Raw genomic sequence first — 25,626 nt, forward strand, 5'->3', positions numbered from 1 at the left:
AACCGTAACACAAAAAACCGCAATGAAAAATCAGTGCAATAGTAAATAGTAAAAGGAAATCTCAGGTTAGAAGTCGACACAACTCAATCTGAATAAAATAGAATCAGATAATGCCGACATAAGGATGTGATGAATAGAAAAGTCTCACTTGATTGTTAGATAGCGAATACTCTATAAGATTCCAAACACAATAGAAATATATTTTTATATTATACTACATTTTTATTTATATATATTCTTAATACTTTTAAATATTTATATTATATTTGCGTATATAATTTATGTGTATACATATATATAAGGGAAGACACCATTATAAATGCATTACTGAAGAAAGATACCGATTATATGGAAAAAGAAAGACTAAAGATGATTAAAGGTTCCACCCTACCATAGTATTTTTGGAACAGGTGGAATTAATTAGCCAATTAAGCTAAGAATATAAAAGATGAGAGATCAGAACTCACAGGTTACCCACTGAGGAAGAGATAAGACATCTCGAAACGCGTCTGGGCGTATTACCTGTGAAGCAACTATCTCAGCGGTGCATGGCCATGTACTAAAGAACGAACAGATTTACCCACTTTGAGCTCACGTAAGACCAAGGCTGACTGCAGGACTCACGAAAGTGAAATACCTGATACAGGTCTCCCGCGAGAATAGAGACGGGATTCAAACTAAGACCTGACCGGATACAAATCAAGCGGAGAAAGGCTGAAGCGTGCAAACGCCACGAGAAGTAACCCTTCCGCGGAATCCATTCAGTGAGCCGACTGGGGTCACAGTGAGTAAAGATATAATCTAAGTGAAGCTGTACTAAACCACGGAATAACAGGCGGTATAAGTACGAAAGCTGCTTATTTTCTGGACAATTGACTTTTTTTGTATACATAGGCGTACTCAGACCTTTGAGACGTCCGTTACAAATAGACTACTCACACGTGGTGTGAACTACGGACTTACTCCAAATATCTTATATTCTATATCCTATAAGGTGGCATAAGATTTTATTGATATGCATAAGTTTGTGAAATCTGGATGGTGACTACATTTGACTTTATCTGGGGCACACTTATACTATTTACTCTGTTTTGCTCTGTCACGGACGGCTGCGATCCAAATAGCCAATATATTCTGGGAAATACGGATGCATCCCTCTGTGTCGGAGTCTACAGATTCTTGTGTTCCACTTATAGACATCTGATTGATACACATGACTGTATATGCTTTTTAGATGTTTTAGAATTTTAACCTAGTGCACATAGGATACATTATTTGTTGTTTAATAAATATTTTAACAATATTCAAGTTCCACGTGAATTCCTATTGTTTGAGTGCCGGTTCCATCCAACTTACATTTATACTAATCAGAATCAGGGGGCGTTTCTTTGAACTAGTGCACCTGTCGTGATAAATCAGAGTGAGCCATCTGCTTAGCACTTTTTTGTAAAACATTTTCATACCCTCAATTAAGCAGCTAGAGCTCCTCTGATTTAATCATGGACTTTTGGAACCACGTGGAATTGAAACGGCAGACAGCTGAAGCCTATAATTTTGAAGGGAATGCTAGTAATGAACACCATAGTAAACCCACACTAGCAGGAACATTCAGAGAATTAGAGTATCTGCTACAAAAACAGTTAAGACAATATTGGGAGGTACGATCACTTAAACAATTCGTAGAACAAGGGAAAATACCTAGAGGCTTGATGCTTATCAAAACGCCAGCACAAGATCTATGCTGTGATTCTTTTAATAAAGAATGGGAGAATTTATTATTCTCACAATCTATTGCACTGATACAAGTTATAATTAAAAGAAGAATGGAAATATTAGAAAACCTAAATCTAGAAATATCTAAATATAAACAGATACTTGAAAAATTCCCCAAAGACAGTGAATTTGAAGAATGGGAAGAAAAACTATGCAAAGGTCTAGATAAGACAGAATTGGAAATAATGAATAAAAAAACAAAGAAATATAAGAACTACCCGAAATCTGTGTTTGATCCACCACAGGTGCCAGTGGTTGTTTCAAATACAGAGAGAGGAATAAATCAACAAGAGAGGAGATTGGAGGTGGGAGAAAATAATGATTACAGTCAGGGAGGATATAATATACCAACACACAATAGATACGAAAATTTACAAGACAAGTATTTTTTAGACAGAACCCCACCACATCACAAACCAAGGATAAGACACAGATCACCCTCACTAAGGGAAATTCAATACTCACAGACACCAGTAAGAAAACACGCACGACAAACCCCACCAGTTCACCCGTACAACCTGAGACAGCGGAATTTATCCCCAATATACCATCAACAACCGTACAAACGACCATACAGGGGACAACATCATCAACATCAATACACAAAATCAGAGGCACAAAAACAAGAAGAGGAAAGAGAAAGAAGGGGGAGAGACAGAAGGAGAAACTAATAACCCCGCTAGACTCAATAGTCAATATAAGTTCTACAGTACTCACAAACACACAGATGAAACTCCTAGATAAAGGACTGAAATTTGCACCCACATCCAAACTCAATAAGTTCGATACATATATAGGACTGCAAAAGTTTATGAGGAAATTATGTTTAAAAAAAATATTTCCAAAAGAACCCCATATTAGCAGACCCTCAAATTTATGATGACAATGTAAACAGGGGAGCAGTACAACATACAAATTTAAAAAATAAATCGAGGAAATTTCCAAGAAATGAAATTGGCCATGATATGGCAACATTTCAAAGATCAGTTGAAAATGACTTAAGAAAGATCAAAGATAAACAGCATCAAAGGAACAATTTAACAGGAGGTGAAATCCGGGCCATTAAAGAACTGCAGAAACAAGAAAACATTACAATACGCCCCGCAGATAAGGGAGGAGCCATAGTGGTCATGAATACTACACAGTATATTGATGAGTGTCTTAGACAACTAGGAGACACTACTACATATAAAAAATTGAAAGGAGACCCAGGACAGGAATTTACTAAAAGTCTCACCAGCTATTATGATGGAGGGATTAGGGACAAGATATTGTCCGACCAAGAACGTAACTTCATTTTGGGCACGCAGGGGAGACTTCCTGTCTTCTACTGCCTGCCCAAAATCCATAAGTGCATGGAAAAACCACCTGGACGCCCCATAATATCCGGCATAGGATCGATGACCTCCAATCTTTCTCAGTACATCGATGTATTATTACAGCCTGTGGTGAGGAGGACTAGGTCATATATCCGGGATACCACGGATATTATTGGAACGTTGGAGGGGCTAGATGTTGAACCTGGTTGGATCATTGGCACTTTGGATGTCCAGTCTCTCTACACGAGTATAAGACATGACCAAGGTATGGAAGCAGTAAAATTACAACTAGAAATGGACGGCACCTTATGTACCAAGCAAATAGAATTTTTGATGGAGGGAATTCAATTCATACTCCATCATAATTACTTTTATTTTGAGGGCGATCATTTTTTACAATTGTGTGGGACTGCCATGGGGACCAGGTTCGCCCCCAGTTATGCAAATTTATTTTTAGCACAGTGGGAATATGAAACCATCACTCCCATACTGGGGACGGACCTGGCCCTATGGCGTCGCTACATAGACGACGTCCTGTTTGTTTGGAAAAAAGATAGATATCAGTTAGAACAATTCCTAGAGGCCCTGAATAAGAATGATAAAAACCTGATCTTCCTGGCTAATATAAGAGAAGTATCTTTGGAATTTTTGGATATCCAGATCACAATGTGTGATAATAAATATAGATGCAATACCCACTATAAGCCAACAGCGAAAAACAGCTTTATACCATTCACGAGCTGTCACTTACCCCAGTGGCTGTTAAACATTCCTTCAGGTCAGTTCCGCCGTATAAAGCGAAACTGTACAGATGAAGTGGATTTTGAGATTGAGGCCCTTAAAATGAAACAGCAATTTGAGTGTAAAGGGTATCCCGAGAAAGTCCTGACAGATGCTCTGGAAAAAATAAGAGGAACAGAGAGAAAGTCCTTCTTTCAGCCAAATATTCACAAAGACACAAATAAGGAATGTGAACTGAGATTAATTTTACCGTACAGTTCACGGTTTAAACAGATAAGACACATCATTAACCAACACTGGCACTTTTTATTAAGAGATAGGGTCATTGGACCCATGTTACACACTTCCCCTTTAATTACTTTCACAAAGGCACCAAATTTAGGTTTAAAAGTAGCACCCTCAATAATTAATCACAAAAAGAAAGAAACACCTACACTCCAAAAATGGCTGAATATGAATGGGTTTTACAGATGCGGGAGATGCTCGGGATGCAAAAATTCAACCTTTCCCAAAAAGATAAGCAGGGTCCAATCTACTCAAAACCAATTTGCTTTGGACATCAAGGGTTGCCTGACATGCGATTCCTCCAGTGTAATCTACCTTTTCCAGTGCCCCTGCCAGAAACAGTACATTGGCAGAACCAAGAGACCCCTGAGAGTGAGAATCACGGAACATTTAAATAACATCAGAAAAGGATATGAGAACCACTCTCTATCCAAACATTTCAAAATGTTCCATAATAGTGATCCGCGGGGTTTCTCTTTTGTGGCCCTGGAAAAGGTGGATCTGCACTGGAGAGGAGGCAATCACATCATGAGAATGTCACGGGCAGAATCCAGAAGGATTTTTGATTTTGGCAGCCTTCTTCCCGCAGGGCTAAATTCAGATCTGGAAATTTTTGGTTTTATTTGAAATATAGAAAACAAAGACACAGACTATAGAAAAAATTAACTATGGTTAGAACTATGAATTCATTCATAGCGGGTTATATGGATAAATAGACATTTGCCATTAAGTACTGATCTACATACAAGAATGGAAAAATATAAAGTCTCTGATGAAATAATTAGATTGAAAAATTTACTAAAACAATAGGCAGCTAAGACCATTCTACTTAGATATATTTGTAAAAATAAAAATTTTAAAAAGAAAAAAAACGCAGGAAAAAACCGCAATATAAAAAATCGCAATATAAAAATTGCAGTGAAAAAACCGTAACACAAAAAACCGCAATGAAAAATCAGTGCAATAGTAAATAGTAAAAGGAAATCTCAGGTTAGAAGTCGACACAACTCAATCTGAATAAAATAGAATCAGATAATGCCGACATAAGGATGTGATGAATAGAAAAGTCTCACTTGATTGTTAGATAGCGAATACTCTATAAGATTCCAAACACAATAGAAATATATTTTTATATTATACTACATTTTTATTTATATATATTCTTAATACTTTTAAATATTTATATTATATTTGCGTATATAATTTATGTGTATACATATATATAAGGGAAGACACCATTATAAATGCATTACTGAAGAAAGATACCGATTATATGGAAAAAGAAAGACTAAAGATGATTAAAGGTTCCACCCTACCATAGTATTTTTGGAACAGGTGGAATTAATTAGCCAATTAAGCTAAGAATATAAAAGATGAGAGATCAGAACTCACAGGTTACCCACTGAGGAAGAGATAAGACATCTCGAAACGCGTCTGGGCGTATTACCTGTGAAGCAACTATCTCAGCGGTGCATGGCCATGTACTAAAGAACGAACAGATTTACCCACTTTGAGCTCACGTAAGACCAAGGCTGACTGCAGGACTCACGAAAGTGAAATACCTGATACAGGTCTCCCGCGAGAATAGAGACGGGATTCAAACTAAGACCTGACCGGATACAAATCAAGCGGAGAAAGGCTGAAGCGTGCAAACGCCACGAGAAGTAACCCTTCCGCGGAATCCATTCAGTGAGCCGACTGGGGTCACAGTGAGTAAAGATATAATCTAAGTGAAGCTGTACTAAACCACGGAATAACAGGCGGTATAAGTACGAAAGCTGCTTATTTTCTGGACAATTGACTTTTTTTGTATACATAGGCGTACTCAGACCTTTGAGACGTCCGTTACAAATAGACTACTCACACGTGGTGTGAACTACGGACTTACTCCAAATATCTTATATTCTATATCCTATAAGGTGGCATAAGATTTTATTGATATGCATAAGTTTGTGAAATCTGGATGGTGACTACATTTGACTTTATCTGGGGCACACTTATACTATTTACTCTGTTTTGCTCTGTCACGGACGGCTGCGATCCAAATAGCCAATATATTCTGGGAAATACGGATGCATCCCTCTGTGTCGGAGTCTACAGATTCTTGTGTTCCACTTATAGACATCTGATTGATACACATGACTGTATATGCTTTTTAGATGTTTTAGAATTTTAACCTAGTGCACATAGGATACATTATTTGTTGTTTAATAAATATTTTAACAATATTCAAGTTCCACGTGAATTCCTATTGTTTGAGTGCCGGTTCCATCCAACTTACATTTATACTAATCAGAATCAGGGGGCGTTTCTTTGAACTAGTGCACCTGTCGTGATAAATCAGAGTGAGCCATCTGCTTAGCACTTTTTTGTAAAACATTTTCATACCCTCAATTAAGCAGCTAGAGCTCCTCTGATTTAATCATGGACTTTTGGAACCACGTGGAATTGAAACGGCAGACAGCTGAAGCCTATAATTTTGAAGGGAATGCTAGTAATGAACACCATAGTAAACCCACACTAGCAGGAACATTCAGAGAATTAGAGTATCTGCTACAAAAACAGTTAAGACAATATTGGGAGGTACGATCACTTAAACAATTCGTAGAACAAGGGAAAATACCTAGAGGCTTGATGCTTATCAAAACGCCAGCACAAGATCTATGCTGTGATTCTTTTAATAAAGAATGGGAGAATTTATTATTCTCACAATCTATTGCACTGATACAAGTTATAATTAAAAGAAGAATGGAAATATTAGAAAACCTAAATCTAGAAATATCTAAATATAAACAGATACTTGAAAAATTCCCCAAAGACAGTGAATTTGAAGAATGGGAAGAAAAACTATGCAAAGGTCTAGATAAGACAGAATTGGAAATAATGAATAAAAAAACAAAGAAATATAAGAACTACCCGAAATCTGTGTTTGATCCACCACAGGTGCCAGTGGTTGTTTCAAATACAGAGAGAGGAATAAATCAACAAGAGAGGAGATTGGAGGTGGGAGAAAATAATGATTACAGTCAGGGAGGATATAATATACCAACACACAATAGATACGAAAATTTACAAGACAAGTATTTTTTAGACAGAACCCCACCACATCACAAACCAAGGATAAGACACAGATCACCCTCACTAAGGGAAATTCAATACTCACAGACACCAGTAAGAAAACACGCACGACAAACCCCACCAGTTCACCCGTACAACCTGAGACAGCGGAATTTATCCCCAATATACCATCAACAACCGTACAAACGACCATACAGGGGACAACATCATCAACATCAATACACAAAATCAGAGGCACAAAAACAAGAAGAGGAAAGAGAAAGAAGGGGGAGAGACAGAAGGAGAAACTAATAACCCCGCTAGACTCAATAGTCAATATAAGTTCTACAGTACTCACAAACACACAGATGAAACTCCTAGATAAAGGACTGAAATTTGCACCCACATCCAAACTCAATAAGTTCGATACATATATAGGACTGCAAAAGTTTATGAGGAAATTATGTTTAAAAAAAATATTTCCAAAAGAACCCCATATTAGCAGACCCTCAAATTTATGATGACAATGTAAACAGGGGAGCAGTACAACATACAAATTTAAAAAATAAATCGAGGAAATTTCCAAGAAATGAAATTGGCCATGATATGGCAACATTTCAAAGATCAGTTGAAAATGACTTAAGAAAGATCAAAGATAAACAGCATCAAAGGAACAATTTAACAGGAGGTGAAATCCGGGCCATTAAAGAACTGCAGAAACAAGAAAACATTACAATACGCCCCGCAGATAAGGGAGGAGCCATAGTGGTCATGAATACTACACAGTATATTGATGAGTGTCTTAGACAACTAGGAGACACTACTACATATAAAAAATTGAAAGGAGACCCAGGACAGGAATTTACTAAAAGTCTCACCAGCTATTATGATGGAGGGATTAGGGACAAGATATTGTCCGACCAAGAACGTAACTTCATTTTGGGCACGCAGGGGAGACTTCCTGTCTTCTACTGCCTGCCCAAAATCCATAAGTGCATGGAAAAACCACCTGGACGCCCCATAATATCCGGCATAGGATCGATGACCTCCAATCTTTCTCAGTACATCGATGTATTATTACAGCCTGTGGTGAGGAGGACTAGGTCATATATCCGGGATACCACGGATATTATTGGAACGTTGGAGGGGCTAGATGTTGAACCTGGTTGGATCATTGGCACTTTGGATGTCCAGTCTCTCTACACGAGTATAAGACATGACCAAGGTATGGAAGCAGTAAAATTACAACTAGAAATGGACGGCACCTTATGTACCAAGCAAATAGAATTTTTGATGGAGGGAATTCAATTCATACTCCATCATAATTACTTTTATTTTGAGGGCGATCATTTTTTACAATTGTGTGGGACTGCCATGGGGACCAGGTTCGCCCCCAGTTATGCAAATTTATTTTTAGCACAGTGGGAATATGAAACCATCACTCCCATACTGGGGACGGACCTGGCCCTATGGCGTCGCTACATAGACGACGTCCTGTTTGTTTGGAAAAAAGATAGATATCAGTTAGAACAATTCCTAGAGGCCCTGAATAAGAATGATAAAAACCTGATCTTCCTGGCTAATATAAGAGAAGTATCTTTGGAATTTTTGGATATCCAGATCACAATGTGTGATAATAAATATAGATGCAATACCCACTATAAGCCAACAGCGAAAAACAGCTTTATACCATTCACGAGCTGTCACTTACCCCAGTGGCTGTTAAACATTCCTTCAGGTCAGTTCCGCCGTATAAAGCGAAACTGTACAGATGAAGTGGATTTTGAGATTGAGGCCCTTAAAATGAAACAGCAATTTGAGTGTAAAGGGTATCCCGAGAAAGTCCTGACAGATGCTCTGGAAAAAATAAGAGGAACAGAGAGAAAGTCCTTCTTTCAGCCAAATATTCACAAAGACACAAATAAGGAATGTGAACTGAGATTAATTTTACCGTACAGTTCACGGTTTAAACAGATAAGACACATCATTAACCAACACTGGCACTTTTTATTAAGAGATAGGGTCATTGGACCCATGTTACACACTTCCCCTTTAATTACTTTCACAAAGGCACCAAATTTAGGTTTAAAAGTAGCACCCTCAATAATTAATCACAAAAAGAAAGAAACACCTACACTCCAAAAATGGCTGAATATGAATGGGTTTTACAGATGCGGGAGATGCTCGGGATGCAAAAATTCAACCTTTCCCAAAAAGATAAGCAGGGTCCAATCTACTCAAAACCAATTTGCTTTGGACATCAAGGGTTGCCTGACATGCGATTCCTCCAGTGTAATCTACCTTTTCCAGTGCCCCTGCCAGAAACAGTACATTGGCAGAACCAAGAGACCCCTGAGAGTGAGAATCACGGAACATTTAAATAACATCAGAAAAGGATATGAGAACCACTCTCTATCCAAACATTTCAAAATGTTCCATAATAGTGATCCGCGGGGTTTCTCTTTTGTGGCCCTGGAAAAGGTGGATCTGCACTGGAGAGGAGGCAATCACATCATGAGAATGTCACGGGCAGAATCCAGAAGGATTTTTGATTTTGGCAGCCTTCTTCCCGCAGGGCTAAATTCAGATCTGGAAATTTTTGGTTTTATTTGAAATATAGAAAACAAAGACACAGACTATAGAAAAAATTAACTATGGTTAGAACTATGAATTCATTCATAGCGGGTTATATGGATAAATAGACATTTGCCATTAAGTACTGATCTACATACAAGAATGGAAAAATATAAAGTCTCTGATGAAATAATTAGATTGAAAAATTTACTAAAACAATAGGCAGCTAAGACCATTCTACTTAGATATATTTGTAAAAATAAAAATTTTAAAAAGAAAAAAAACGCAGGAAAAAACCGCAATATAAAAAATCGCAATATAAAAATTGCAGTGAAAAAACCGTAACACAAAAAACCGCAATGAAAAATCAGTGCAATAGTAAATAGTAAAAGGAAATCTCAGGTTAGAAGTCGACACAACTCAATCTGAATAAAATAGAATCAGATAATGCCGACATAAGGATGTGATGAATAGAAAAGTCTCACTTGATTGTTAGATAGCGAATACTCTATAAGATTCCAAACACAATAGAAATATATTTTTATATTATACTACATTTTTATTTATATATATTCTTAATACTTTTAAATATTTATATTATATTTGCGTATATAATTTATGTGTATACATATATATAAGGGAAGACACCATTATAAATGCATTACTGAAGAAAGATACCGATTATATGGAAAAAGAAAGACTAAAGAAGATTAAAGGTTCCACCCTACCATAGTATTTTTGGAACAGGTGGAATTAATTAGCCAATTAAGCTAAGAATATAAAAGATGAGAGATCAGAACTCACAGGTTACCCACTGAGGAAGAGATAAACATCTCGAAACGCGTCTGGGCGTATTACCTGTGAAGCAACTATCTCAGCGGTGCATGGCCATGTACTAAAGAACGAACAGATTTACCCACTTTGAGCTCACGTAAGACCAAGGCTGACTGCAGGACTCACGAAAGTGAAATACCTGATACAGGTCTCCCGCGAGAATAGAGACGGGATTCAAACTAAGACCTGACCGGATACAAATCAAGCGGAGAAAGGCTGAAGCGTGCAAACGCCACGAGAAGTAACCCTTCCGCGGAATCCATTCAGTGAGCCGACTGGGGTCACAGTGAGTAAAGATATAATCTAAGTGAAGCTGTACTAAACCACGGAATAACAGGCGGTATAAGTACGAAAGCTGCTTATTTTCTGGACAATTGACTTTTTTTGTATACATAGGCGTACTCAGACCTTTGAGACGTCCGTTACAAATAGACTACTCACACGTGGTGTGAACTACGGACTTACTCCAAATATCTTATATTCTATATCCTATAAGGTGGCATAAGATTTTATTGATATGCATAAGTTTGTGAAATCTGGATGGTGACTACATTTGACTTTATCTGGGGCACACTTATACTATTTACTCTGTTTTGCTCTGTCACGGACGGCTGCGATCCAAATAGCCAATATATTCTGGGAAATACGGATGCATCCCTCTGTGTCGGAGTCTACAGATTCTTGTGTTCCACTTATAGACATCTGATTGATACACATGACTGTATATGCTTTTTAGATGTTTTAGAATTTTAACCTAGTGCACATAGGATACATTATTTGTTGTTTAATAAATATTTTAACAATATTCAAGTTCCACGTGAATTCCTATTGTTTGAGTGCCGGTTCCATCCAACTTACATTTATACTAATCAGAATCAGGGGGCGTTTCTTTGAACTAGTGCACCTGTCGTGATAAATCAGAGTGAGCCATCTGCTTAGCACTTTTTTGTAAAACATTTTCATACCCTCAATTAAGCAGCTAGAGCTCCTCTGATTTAATCATGGACTTTTGGAACCACGTGGAATTGAAACGGCAGACAGCTGAAGCCTATAATTTTGAAGGGAATGCTAGTAATGAACACCATAGTAAACCCACACTAGCAGGAACATTCAGAGAATTAGAGTATCTGCTACAAAAACAGTTAAGACAATATTGGGAGGTACGATCACTTAAACAATTTGTAGAACAAGGGAAAATACCTAGAGGCTTGATGCTTATCAAAACGCCAGCACAAGATCTATGCTGTGATTCTTTTAATAAAGAATGGGAGAATTTATTATTCTCACAATCTATTGCACTGATACAAGTTATAATTAAAAGAAGAATGGAAATATTAGAAAACCTAAATCTAGAAATATCTAAATATAAACAGATACTTGAAAAATTCCCCAAAGACAGTGAATTTGAAGAATGGGAAGAAAAACTATGCAAAGGTCTAGATAAGACAGAATTGGAAATAATGAATAAAAAAACAAAGAAATATAAGAACTACCCGAAATCTGTGTTTGATCCACCACAGGTGCCAGTGGTTGTTTCAAATACAGAGAGAGGAATAAATCAACAAGAGAGGAGATTGGAGGTGGGAGAAAATAATGATTACAGTCAGGGAGGATATAATATACCAACACACAATAGATACGAAAATTTACAAGACAAGTATTTTTTAGACAGAACCCCACCACATCACAAACCAAGGATAAGACACAGATCACCCTCACTAAGGGAAATTCAATACTCACAGACACCAGTAAGAAAACACGCACGACAAACCCCACCAGTTCACCCGTACAACCTGAGACAGCGGAATTTATCCCCAATATACCATCAACAACCGTACAAACGACCATACAGGGGACAACATCATCAACATCAATACACAAAATCAGAGGCACAAAAACAAGAAGAGGAAAGAGAAAGAAGGGGGAGAGACAGAAGGAGAAACTAATAACCCCGCTAGACTCAATAGTCAATATAAGTTCTACAGTACTCACAAACACACAGATGAAACTCCTAGATAAAGGACTGAAATTTGCACCCACATCCAAACTCAATAAGTTCGATACATATATAGGACTGCAAAAGTTTATGAGGAAATTATGTTTAAAAAAATATTTCCAAAAGAACCCCATATTAGCAGACCCTCAAATTTATGATGACAATGTAAACAGGGGAGCAGTACAACATACAAATTTAAAAAATAAATCGAGGAAATTTCCAAGAAATGAAATTGGCCATGATATGGCAACATTTCAAAGATCAGTTGAAAATGACTTAAGAAAGATCAAAGATAAACAGCATCAAAGGAACAATTTAACAGGAGGTGAAATCCGGGCCATTAAAGAACTGCAGAAACAAGAAAACATTACAATACGCCCCGCAGATAAGGGAGGAGCCATAGTGGTCATGAATACTACACAGTATATTGATGAGTGTCTTAGACAACTAGGAGACACTACTACATATAAAAAATTGAAAGGAGACCCAGGACAGGAATTTACTAAAAGTCTCACCAGCTATTGTGATGGAGGGATTAGGGACAAGATATTGTCCGACCAAGAACGTAACTTCATTTTGGGCACGCAGGGGAGACTTCCTGTCTTCTACTGCCTGCCCAAAATCCATAAGTGCATGGAAAAACCACCTGGACGCCCCATAATATCCGGCATAGGATCGATGACCTCCAATCTTTCTCAGTACATCGATGTATTATTACAGCCTGTGGTGAGGAGGACTAGGTCATATATCCGGGATACCACGGATATTATTGGAACGTTGGAGGGGCTAGATGTTGAACCTGGTTGGATCATTGGCACTTTGGATGTCCAGTCTCTCTACACGAGTATAAGACATGACCAAGGTATGGAAGCAGTAAAATTACAACTAGAAATGGACGGCACCTTATGTACCAAGCAAATAGAATTTTTGATGGAGGGAATTCAATTCATACTCCATCATAATTACTTTTATTTTGAGGGCGATCATTTTTTACAATTGTGTGGGACTGCCATGGGGACCAGGTTCGCCCCCAGTTATGCAAATTTATTTTTAGCACAGTGGAAATATGAAACCATCACTCCCATACTGGGGACGGACCTGGCCCTATGGCGTCGCTACATAGACGACGTCCTGTTTGTTTGGAAAAAAGATAGATATCAGTTAGAACAATTCCTAGAGGCCCTGAATAAGAATGATAAAAACCTGATCTTCCTGGCTAATATAAGAGAAGTATCTTTGGAATTTTTGGATATCCAGATCACAATGTGTGATAATAAATATAGATGCAATACCCACTATAAGCCAACAGCGAAAAACAGCTTTATACCATTCACGAGCTGTCACTTACCCCAGTGGCTGTTAAACATTCCTTCAGGTCAGTTCCGCCGTATAAAGCGAAACTGTACAGATGAAGTGGATTTTGAGATTGAGGCCCTTAAAATGAAACAGCAATTTGAGTGTAAAGGGTATCCCGAGAAAGTCCTGACAGATGCTCTGGAAAAAATAAGAGGAACAGAGAGAAAGTCCTTCTTTCAGCCAAATATTCACAAAGACACAAATAAGGAATGTGAACTGAGATTAATTTTACCGTACAGTTCACGGTTTAAACAGATAAGACACATCATTAACCAACACTGGCACTTTTTATTAAGAGATAGGGTCATTGGACCCATGTTACACACTTCCCCTTTAATTACTTTCACAAAGGCACCAAATTTAGGTTTAAAAGTAGCACCCTCAATAATTAATCACAAAAAGAAAGAAACACCTACACTCCAAAAATGGCTGAATATGAATGGGTTTTACAGATGCGGGAGATGCTCGGGATGCAAAAATTCAACCTTTCCCAAAAAGATAAGCAGGGTCCAATCTACTCAAAACCAATTTGCTTTGGACATCAAGGGTTGCCTGACATGCGATTCCTCCAGTGTAATCTACCTTTTCCAGTGCCCCTGCCAGAAACAGTACATTGGCAGAACCAAGAGACCCCTGAGAGTGAGAATCACGGAACATTTAAATAACATCAGAAAAGGATATGAGAACCACTCTCTATCCAAACATTTCAAAATGTTCCATAATAGTGATCCGCGGGGTTTCTCTTTTGTGGCCCTGGAAAAGGTGGATCTGCACTGGAGAGGAGGCAATCACATCATGAGAATGTCACGGGCAGAATCCAGAAGGATTTTTGATTTTGGCAGCCTTCTTCCCGCAGGGCTAAATTCAGATCTGGAAATTTTTGGTTTTATTTGAAATATAGAAAACAAAGACACAGACTATAGAAAAAATTAACTATGGTTAGAACTATGAATTCATTCATAGCGGGTTATATGGATAAATAGACATTTGCCATTAAGTACTGATCTACATACAAGAATGGAAAAATATAAAGTCTCTGATGAAATAATTAGATTGAAAAATTTACTAAAACAATAGGCAGCTAAGACCATTCTACTTAGATATATTTGTAAAAATAAAAATTTTAAAAAGAAAAAAAACGCAGGAAAAAACCGCAATATAAAAAATCGCAATATAAAAATTGCAGTGAAAAAAACGTAACACAAAAAACCGCAATGAAAAATCAGTGCAATAGTAAATAGTAAAAGGAAATCTCAGGTTAGAAGTCGACACAACTCAATCTGAATAAAATAGAATCAGATAATGCCGACATAAGGATGTGATGAATAGAAAAGTCTCACTTGATTGTTAGATAGCGAATACTCTATAAGATTCCAAACACAATAGAAATATATTTTTATATTATACTACATTTTTATTTATATATATTCTTAATACTTTTAAATATTTATATTATATTTGCGTATATAATTTATGTGTATACATATATATAAGGGAAGACACCATTATAAATGCATTACTGAAGAAAGATACCGATTATATGGAAAAAGAAAGACTAAAGAAGATTAAAGGTTCCACCCTACCATAGTATTTTTGGAACAGGTGGAATTAATTAGCCAATTAAGCTAAGAATATAAAAGATGAGAGATCAGAACTCACAGGTTACCCACTGAGGAAGATATAAGACATCTCGAAACGCGTCTGGGCGTATTACCTGTGAAGCAACTATCTCAGCGGTGCATGGCCATGTACTAAAGAACGAACAGATTTACCCACTTTGAGCTCACGTAAGACCAAGGCTGACTGCAGGACTCAAGAAAGTGAAATACCTGATACAGGTCTCCCGCGAGAATAGAGACGGGATTCAAACTAAGACCTGACCGGATACAAATCAAGCGGAGAAAGGCTGAAGCGTGCAAACGCCACGAGAAGTAACCCTTCCGCGGAATCCATTCAGTGAGCCGACTGGGGTCACAGTGAGTAAAGATATAATCTAAGTGAAGCTGTACTAAACCACGGAATAACAGGCGGTATAAGTACGAAAGCTGCTTATTTTCTGGACAATTGACTTTTTTTGTATACATAGGCGTACTCAGACCTTTGAGACGTCCGTTACAAATAGACTACTCACACGTGGTGTGAACTACGGACTTACTCCAAATATCTTATATTCTATATCCTATAAGGTGGCATAAGATTTTATTGATATGCATAAGTTTGTGAAATCTGGATGGTGACTACATTTGACTATATCTGGGGCACACTTATACTATTTACTCTGTTTTGCTCTGTCACGGACGGCTGCGATCCAAATAGCCAATATATTCTGGGAAATACGGATGCATCCCTCTGTGTCGGAGTCTACAGATTCTTGTGTTCCAGTTATAGACATCTGATTGATACACATGACTGTATATGCTTTTTAGATGTTTTAGAATTTTAACCTAGTGCACATAGGATACATTATTTGTTGTTTAATAAATATTTTAACAATATTCAAGTTCCACGTGAATTCCTATTGTTTGAGTGCCGGTTCCATCCAACTTACATTTATACTAATCAGAATCAGGGGGCGTTTCTTTGAACTAGTGCACCTGTCGTGATAAATCAGAGTGAGCCATCTGCTTAGCACTTTTTTATTAAAAAGCATGTGTTTGGACTGCCGCAACATGAATTGAAAGAACCTTTTTTTCTTTACTACTTTATTAATGTGCCCTCCATATCTTTAATTTGTTCTACTAAGGAGATATTTGGACACAGCTCCTTCAGGGGCATGCAACAGCTTTTTTTTTACTTTACTGAAGGTTGCTGTATGCATTTCTTTTTGGTTAACAGAAGAGATTAGCTATGAATCCTGGTGCACACTGTTACTGCCACTGCTGTTGACTACTTGAATCTTGGTGCACTGCACAGTTAATTTCATGGAGATAAATTAGACTTGACAGTAACATTGACCTGTAATACTGATACACAGTAAATCTACAGCTAATAGAAGAGATTAGCTATGAATCTTGGTGCACTGATGTACACTGTGATACACTCTACCTGCAGTCTCCCTGCACTCTCCCTGCAGATTTACTTCCAAGCCTTCACACTGAGATTGGGCCACCAAGGGGGAAGAATACGATTTGGCAGATTGGGCTGGGTATACCAGATTTATTGCGATTCATAACAAATTAATTAAAAACAAATCAAATTTCTTGGCAAACTTCAGCGAAGCTGCCCAATCAAATTTTTCAAAACTTCGATCATCTCTACTTGCTAGAATCATATCATGTTGTGCCTCATAAGGGCATGTTCACACAGAGCAGATTTGTGGCAGAAATTTCTACAACAGTTTCATAGATCTGAATTAGGTTTGTAAAAGTCCCTTCAGATATTGCAGGCACAAACCTTAAGATATATTAGACAGAGATTCAGTCACAGAAATGTCTGTAACAAATATGCCTATGAACATACCTTGATTGTAATGTAACAAGAGATATTGGGTGATCTGCTATGATGATTCTTAGGTATGTGATCCATATATTGTCTTCAACTTTGTAATTATGTGCCAAATTCACATGGATTCAGTAACTGAAATACTTTTGTAACTGTTTTAAATCTAGGGTTCAACACTGCAAAAGGAGACCTAATAAGTTCAATTCTTCATCCAAAACCTGTTAATTTTAAACTTCACAAAGAGGTGTTGAAAGCCATCACTGGATTAATAGTGCTTTCTTTTGCTGGAGTAATTTATACTGTTGTCATTAATTCACTAAATGGAGTAAGTACTTCTTCCTGTTATGACATCTTATGTATCCTAAACACTTTGTAGTATAAGAAGGGTATAAACAACATAAATATTCCACTTTCCTATTTCAGTGCTATAAAGGCATATTGTTACTATTTTGTATAGTTTCTTGCAAGTAATAAGATCAAATATTGCCTTTTAAGTGGTAAGAACTTCATATGTTTGTCATTGTGGAATTATGAATTGATCCTTTAATTCTTAAAGAGATTATCTGGGAATAAATCCTGTAACCTGCCTCCACTGGAATGATTCATACTTACCTGCTTCCCACCTTTGCGCTCCTGCATACTGTCTCCTATGTGTCCATCTTCTGGTCCATGGCTTGTTTACTTCAGCCCAGGGATGGGCATGGTCAACTGCTGAAGCCAACGATTGTCTTCAGCAGTGAGGCATTGCTTGTGGAACTGACTTGTTACAATGGTGGCATCCTTTTACAGTACCATTCTAGACTTAACTGAGCTCTTTGGAACAACCCATTCTTTCACAAAGGTTTGTACAGGCAGACCGCATGGTTAAGTGCTTGATTTTATATATCTATAGCATTGGGCCTGAATGAAACACCCAAGTTCAATCATTGAGTAGTATTCCAATTCTTTTGTACATATAGTGTACTTCTCATCCCTTTCTACTTATTGATTCCTGGTTTGATGGTCATCACTTTCCAATAATCCCCCAAAAATATGCACTGAAGATATGTACTGAAGATCTGGCCACCTGTTTTAAATAGAAAATTGATAATATTCTTAGGAAATTTACTCCCAGTCTAGCTACACCAGTTCTCTGGAATGCCCTACCCCAAGTAGTTACATTAATTCACAACAGTTGCGTTGATTATAACAAATCGATTTATCTTATCAGGGTTTCTTCATGTGTGGGGGCTGTCTCCGCAGTTGAAGAAGCACCCACCTGCTGAAAGATTGATAGGGCCAGACATTTAGCTCTGCCCTGATAATTTCCTGCCTGCTCCTCTGCTCTGATTAGCAGGGCAAATGCACAGACTCTGCTTCGGCTCCGGAGCACCGTCTGCAGCCCTGCTGAAGAGGCAAACCAAATTCTTACAATAAATTTGCTTGTTTATCCACAAAATGCCCCATGCACATCACTGTGTATGAATTTTGTGGATGTAAGAAATGTATCCTTGCTAAATGGATAGCTTCTGTATGCATTATGTTGTTTCCCCTAACTGCTTCAATGGTAAGGGCTATGCTAATCTGCAAAAACAGATATGAATTGGACCTGCTGTAAATTCTCAGTTCGGGCACTCGATTATCATACTGAGAAAAATATGGTATCTTACATAACCAATTACATCTAGAGTAGCAACATCAGATATTTATTCACCTACAATAAAATCTACTGCCTAATGATATCTGCCTCATGAATTATAAGTAACTTTTTCTTTTTTGCTTCCATATATTTTGTAGGCTACAGCAAAAGATTTGGTAATCAATAGTCTCCTCATGGCCACTGTTGCAATTCCAGCTTCTCTGCCTCCAGCATTGACCATCTGCACCCTCTATTCACAAACTCGTTTGAGAAACCAAGGGATATTTTGTATCAGTCCTCAACGGATTGTTGTCTGTGGACAGCTGAACCTTGTCTGTTTTGATAAAGTATGTTTTATATCTTTACAATATTGTTATACATTTAGTAATCCCAAAGATATGAACATGGTTTAACAGTTTTTACATTACAGAAATTCCTTGCTTTTGGACACACTTTAAAATTGTGTCAAACTGTTGTTAATATTTATAGTGGCTGCAACATAAAGACAACCCATGTTCATATGCCTTATTAGGTAATATTGACATCATCAAGGGGAAGTCTCCTATTTGAAACTCTCCTTACATTAACCAAAAATGGAGAACGTTTCTGTAAGAGAAGCTTCCATCCTTGTGAACCTAGCCTGTCTTTGGTTGAGTACCCACCGTAGAACAGATGTGTAGTTAGATGTTGCTTCTCCTGCCATAAACAGCTGATTACTGGGGGTTACAAAAGTTGGATCTGTAGTGATAAGCAGAGGATACATTTGAAAAAGGTTTTCTTTATGAGAGAATACATTTATCAATACACGTAGTTCTCCAGTTTGCATTATTTATCTTACTTGTTCATATAAAACCAACATATTCTGCAGCACTTTACAGACATTATCATAGGTCTTTAGGTCTTTGGAGTATGGAAAAAAAAAACATGGGGAGAACATACAACCTCCATTCAGATGTTTTCCGTGGTCAAATTCTAACCTAGCAAGGCACCAGCAGTAACCACTGAGCCACCATGTTCACATGGTCAGCTCTGGTTGCATAACATATAATAGTGTATGTGTAAAGTATCTAGTGTAAGTTAGACAATTATGAGACACATTGGACTGTTAATGATAAGTAATTGATATGAATTTGTTGTTTGTTATTTAAAAGTACAGACTAGTATATTTTTCTTCAGACAGGTACATTAACAGAAGATTGCTTAGATTTGTGGGGCATTGTTCCTTGTGAAGGGAACAGGTAAGTTCATTTTGACCTATTTTCATGTCTGGAAAACTACATGTTGAAGGACACTCCTCTACTGGAGTAAGATTGAAACATTTTTTGTGACTTGCATTTGATGAATCTAGTTTAAATCTGCTCAACAGGCTAACCATGCCAAATTTCCCACCCACTTTTCCAAACTAGAGCGAATGGTGTAAAAATGCAAAATGATGCAAATAAGTCCACAAAGACGCATAACTGAATGTTGGGACTTTCTCATGCCAGAATTCTAGATTGCAGGCTTGATGCATTCTCCTATATGTCTATGGAAGTTGTGTGTGTGTATTAAAACCAGTATACTGTTTACTGAATGTCTAGCTTATTATTCTCTATAATAAAAGGATATTCTTGTTTGCAAAGTAGTTTTTCCAATCAGTGATAGTAGTGGGAGATCTTCAAAATTGTGAGAACTGAATCACAAACATATTAGAAAGTTATAGATCTGCTTAGTTTACATAAAATAAGAAATCCCTTTCTAAATATTTTTCCCTACCAATTACTTATTACTTTTTATTCCAATGTGTAGCAGATTTCTGGAGGCAGTGCCCATTACACCTGGATGTACTTTACCCTGGAGTCTTTTGATTGGAGCAATGGCCAGCTGCCATTCTTTGTTTTTAATGGATGGAAAAGTAAATGGAGATCCACTAGACATGAAAATGTTTGAAGGAACAGGCTGGGTAATGTTTATCTCTTAATTGTAATAAAGATAAAAATAACTGGGCACTCACTGACAATGGGGTCAAACTAAAAGCAATTTATTGATACAGGTATAATAAAATAGTGATGGTAGTACAATTAAAAAGTAAAAAATATAACCGGAACTAGGGATAGCAGCAGTCCTATGTGGTAACCTCCAATGGTCAGGAAAAAAGGGTCTCTGAAGACCATGCAGTGTGTAACTAACAGCAGAATAAAAAAAATAAAAATAAAAATTGAATACCCTAAGTTAAATGCATAAAATCGATTGTCCCATAGAATCAATTAGAAAATATGTGCAATACAAAGAGATCATAGCAGTCCAGTAGTAGTCAGGAACGTTGGTCCCTTCAAACCATATGGTGTGTGACTAGGTACATAAAATCATATAAAAAATATTCGGATCCTTCCAAAAGTACATGAAGCTGTCTTCAAAATTCGAGAGTGAACCAATGTTCATATATGACCATAAATTCGTATAGTTATTGATGTAGTAACGATTATTCGTGTGAGTTAGTGGGAGAGAGAAGCGGTGAGGACGCGAAATCGTGAGTTTAATAATCGCATTAAAGTGTGATACCTCTCACGAATTAATAGAGATCGCATGACATTCAAGTTACGACTGTATTCGAAATTATACAAGAATAAGACCAGCAATTAGAGCCTCTTTTGCCAAGTTCCTGTAAAGCGGGACGCCGCTTGTGTATTTAGAGTTGCGGGACGCCGCTAACTCACACGAATAATCGTTACTACATCAATAACTATACGAATTTATGGTCATATATGAAGATTGGTTCACTCTCGAATTTTGAAGACAGCTTCATGTACTTTTGGAAGGATCCGAATATTATTTATATGATTTTATGTACCTAGTCACACACCATATGGTTTGGAGGGACCAACGTTCCTGACTACTACTGGACTGCTATGATCTCTTTGTATTGCACATATTTTCAAATTGATTTTATGGGACAATCGATTTTATGCATTTAACTTAGGATATTTGATTCTTTTGAATTTTTTTAATTCTGCTGTTAGTTACACACTGCATGGTCTTCAGAGACCCTTTTTTCCTGACCATTGGAGGTTACCACATAGGACTGCTGCTATCCCTAGTTCCGGTTATATTTTTTACTTTTTAATTGTTCTACTATCACCATCACTATTTTATTATACCTGTATCAATAAATTGCTTTTAATTTGACCCCATTGTCAGTGAGTGCCCAGTTATTTTTATCTTTATTGCATTTTATGTAGAATGGGTGATTCTATCCAACTGTGAGCACCACAATTTGGTTATCTGACACATTGGTGCAGCTTCACACAATATACAATTTATCTATCTCTTAATTGTGCCAAACAATTTGATACAAAACAAACTCAAATTTTTCTGGTGTCTTTCTGTCTTTTCAAACTTTCTTAGGAGCTTAAAGAATGCAAGACCAATGGGAAATCTAGTTCATATTCTGTTGTGACACCAAGAAAAGGGACACTAAATGTAGGTTTTGGCAAAAGTTAGATGAAAATTATTTAGTAATGTTTGTATAATGTTTACATCTTCATTTGTCCTTTCCATCGAGAGTTCCATAAAGTTTTCTGCCACTTTTTGTTTTTTAAGGGTATCTGTCAGCAGATTTGTACCTAGATTTGTACCTATGACCGGTTACATGTGCACTTGGCAGCTGAAGGCATCTTTGTTGGTCCCATGTTCGTATGTGCCTGCATTGCTGAGAAAATGATGTTTTGATATATGCAAATGAAACTCTAGGAGCAACAGGGGCATTGAAATTACTCTTAGAGGGTCTGCTCTCTCTGCAACTGTCACACCCTCTTAACTTTGTTTGATAGGGCCAAGCATGATGATCAAAGTGCAGAGGGTGCGGAAGTTGCAGAGAGAGATGAGCCTCTAAGTGTTACAGCAATGTCCTCATTGCTCCTAGAGGCTCATTTGCGTATATTAACCATTTCAGTACTGAGCCACTTTTTGCAAACATGTGTCAATTTATGTGGTAATAACTTTCGAACACATTTATTTATCCAAGCCGTTCTGAGATTGTTTTCTCGTGACACATTGCACTTCATGACAATGGTAGTGTTGGTCGAGCACCAAAGTGCTTGGGTGCTTGAGTAGAACACCTCGGAATGCTCGGGTGCTCTACCGAGCACCTGAGCACAATGGAAGACAATGGGAGAACCCGAGTATTAAACCAGGCACCCCTTGCTCTGAAGAGGGGAGGGTGTCTGGTTCATAGGAAAAGGTCAGAAATTGATGGAAACACCACTGAAATGGTGTGGGAACTGCATGGGGAGGATGTATGGATGTATCTTGGACTCCCAGGTCGCTGCTGGGAATGATGTTGTCCGAGTAGTACGCCACTTTTACAGACTGACAATAATACGCACCAAACCGAAGATAAAACCGATTTTAGAGGAAACATTGTTAGGAACATTCTTTCCTGTATATTTACTTGTATAAAAAGTGCAAGTGCTGCCAAAAATTACAAGGAAGAGGCACTCCGATACAACCTGTATATCACATAAAGGAGGGCCTCGTTCACATTGTGGTACAATTGTTTAGGTAGTGGGACTCCTACACTCATAAAGCCTATGCACTAAGTGAAAGAGCTGCCAAAAATTACAAGTAAGCAGCACTCCAATAGACCCTTTATTATACATAAACGAGGGCATCATACACACCCTTGAAAAATTATGATTCATGGCCTGCTGGTGACCCTCAAAAATATTAGTAGCAAGGGCCTGCTGATGACCCTCTAAAACATTATGGGTGAGGGTCCGCTGCTGAGCTGACCATCTAAAACATTAGTAGCGAGGGCAGCCTAATAAGCATGTTAATATGATGGAGGTGGAGGACAAGTAAAGGGACATTGAACCATATACAGTCAGGTCCATAGATATTGGGACATCGACACAATTCTAACATTTTTGGCTCTATACACCACAATGGATTTGAAATGAAACAAATACGATGTGCTTTAACTGCAGACTGTCAGCTTTAATTTGAGGGTATTTACATCCAAATCAGGTGAACGGTGTAGGAATTACAACAGTTTGCATATGTGCCTCCCACTTGTTAAGGGACCAAATGTAATGGGACAATTGTCTTCTCAGCTGTTCCATGGCATGGTGTGTGCTATTCACTCCTTATCCCAATTACAATGAGCAAATAAAAGGTCCAGAGTTCATTTCAAGTGTGCTATTTGCATTTGGAATCTGTTGCTGTCAACTCTCAAGATGAGATCCAAAGAGCTGTCACTATCGGTGAAGCAAGCCATGATTAGGCTGAAAAAACAAAACAAACCCATCAGAGATAGCAAAAACATTAGGTGCGGCCAAAACAACAGTTTGGAACATTCTTAAAAAGAAGGAACGCACCGGTGAGCTCAGCAACACCAAAAGACCCGGAAGACCACGGAAAACAACTGTGGTGGATGACCGAAGAATTCTTTCCCTGGTGAAGAAAACACCCTTCACAACAGTTGGCCAGATCAAGAACACTCTCCAGGAGGTAGGTGTATGTGTGTCAAAGTCAACAATCAAGGGAAGACTTCACCAGAGTGAATACAGAGGGTTCACCACAGGATGTAAACCATTGGTGAGCCTCAAAAACAGGAAGGCCAGATTAGAGTTTGCCAAACGACATCTAAAAAAGCCTTCACAATTCTGGAACAACATCCTATTGACAGATGAGACCAAGATCAACTTGTACCAGAATGATGGGAAGAGAAGAGTATGGAGAAGGAAAGGAACTGCTCATGATCCTAAGCATAGCACCTCATCAGTGAAGCATGTTGGTGGTAGTGTCATGGCGTGGGCATGTATGGCTGCCAGTGGAACTGGTTCTCTTGTATTTATTGATGATGTGACAGCTGACAAAATCATCAGGATGAATTCTGAAGTGTTTCGGGCAATATTATCTGCTCATATTCAGCCAAATGCTTCAGAACTCATTGGACGGCGCTTCACAGTGAAGATGGACAATGACTCAAAGCATACCAAAAAGTTTTTTTAAGGGAAAGAAGTGGAATGTTATGCAATGGTCAAGTCAATCACGTGACCTGAATCCGATTGAGCATGCATTTCACTTGCTGAAGACAAAACTGAAGAGAAAATGCCCCAAGAACAAGCAGGAACTGAAGATAGTTGCAGTAAAGGCCTGGCAGAGCATTACCAGGGATGAAATCCAGCGTCTGGTGATGTCGATGCGTTCCAGACTTCAGGCTGTCATTGACTGCAAAGGATTTGCAGCCAAGTATTAAAAAGTGAAAGTTTGATTTATGATTATTATTATGTCCCATTACTTTTGGTTCCTTAACAAGTAAGAGGCACATATGAAAATTGTTGTAATTCCTACACCGTTCACATGATTTGGATGTAAATACCCTCAAATTAAAGCTGACAGTCTGCAGTTAAAGAACATCTTGCTCGTTTGATTTCAAATCCATTGTGGTGGTCTATAGAGCCAAAAATGTTAGAATTGTGTTGATGTCCCAATATTTATGGACCTGACTGTACTTTTTTTAATGGTGGAAAGGGTGCATGGGAATACAGTGTCTTCAATACACCATAAAAGCCACATTTAGAGTGCATTTATGTTCAGCCGCTTTCCTCTGGTGGAGTATAGTAGTCAGGGACAATCCACGCCTTGTTTAT

The 25,626-nt window shown here is 37.8% G+C and overlaps 1 protein-coding gene across 3 annotated transcripts in view; it reads left to right on the forward strand.

Annotated features, from left to right (window-relative positions):
• LOC120997970 (probable cation-transporting ATPase 13A5) overlaps window positions 1-25,626 on the forward strand; it is a 284,487-nt gene that overhangs the window by 152,003 nt on the left and 106,858 nt on the right. For 2 of the 3 annotated variants that reach the window (XM_040428355.1, XM_040428357.1), the window contains 5 exons: window positions 17,544-17,701; window positions 19,153-19,341; window positions 20,171-20,232; window positions 20,783-20,936; window positions 22,379-22,453. In XM_040428355.1, the coding sequence (XP_040284289.1) occupies window positions 17,544-17,701; window positions 19,153-19,341; window positions 20,171-20,232; window positions 20,783-20,936; window positions 22,379-22,453 (638 nt within the window). The remainder of the gene's footprint in view (window positions 1-17,543; window positions 17,702-19,152; window positions 19,342-20,170; window positions 20,233-20,782; window positions 20,937-22,378; window positions 22,454-25,626) is intronic. The other variant, XM_040428356.1, reaches the window with a different exon arrangement.

This window comes from Bufo bufo, chromosome 4 (assembly GCF_905171765.1).
Source record: "Bufo bufo chromosome 4, aBufBuf1.1, whole genome shotgun sequence".
In the NCBI taxonomy this organism is placed as follows: domain Eukaryota; kingdom Metazoa; phylum Chordata; class Amphibia; order Anura; family Bufonidae; genus Bufo; species Bufo bufo.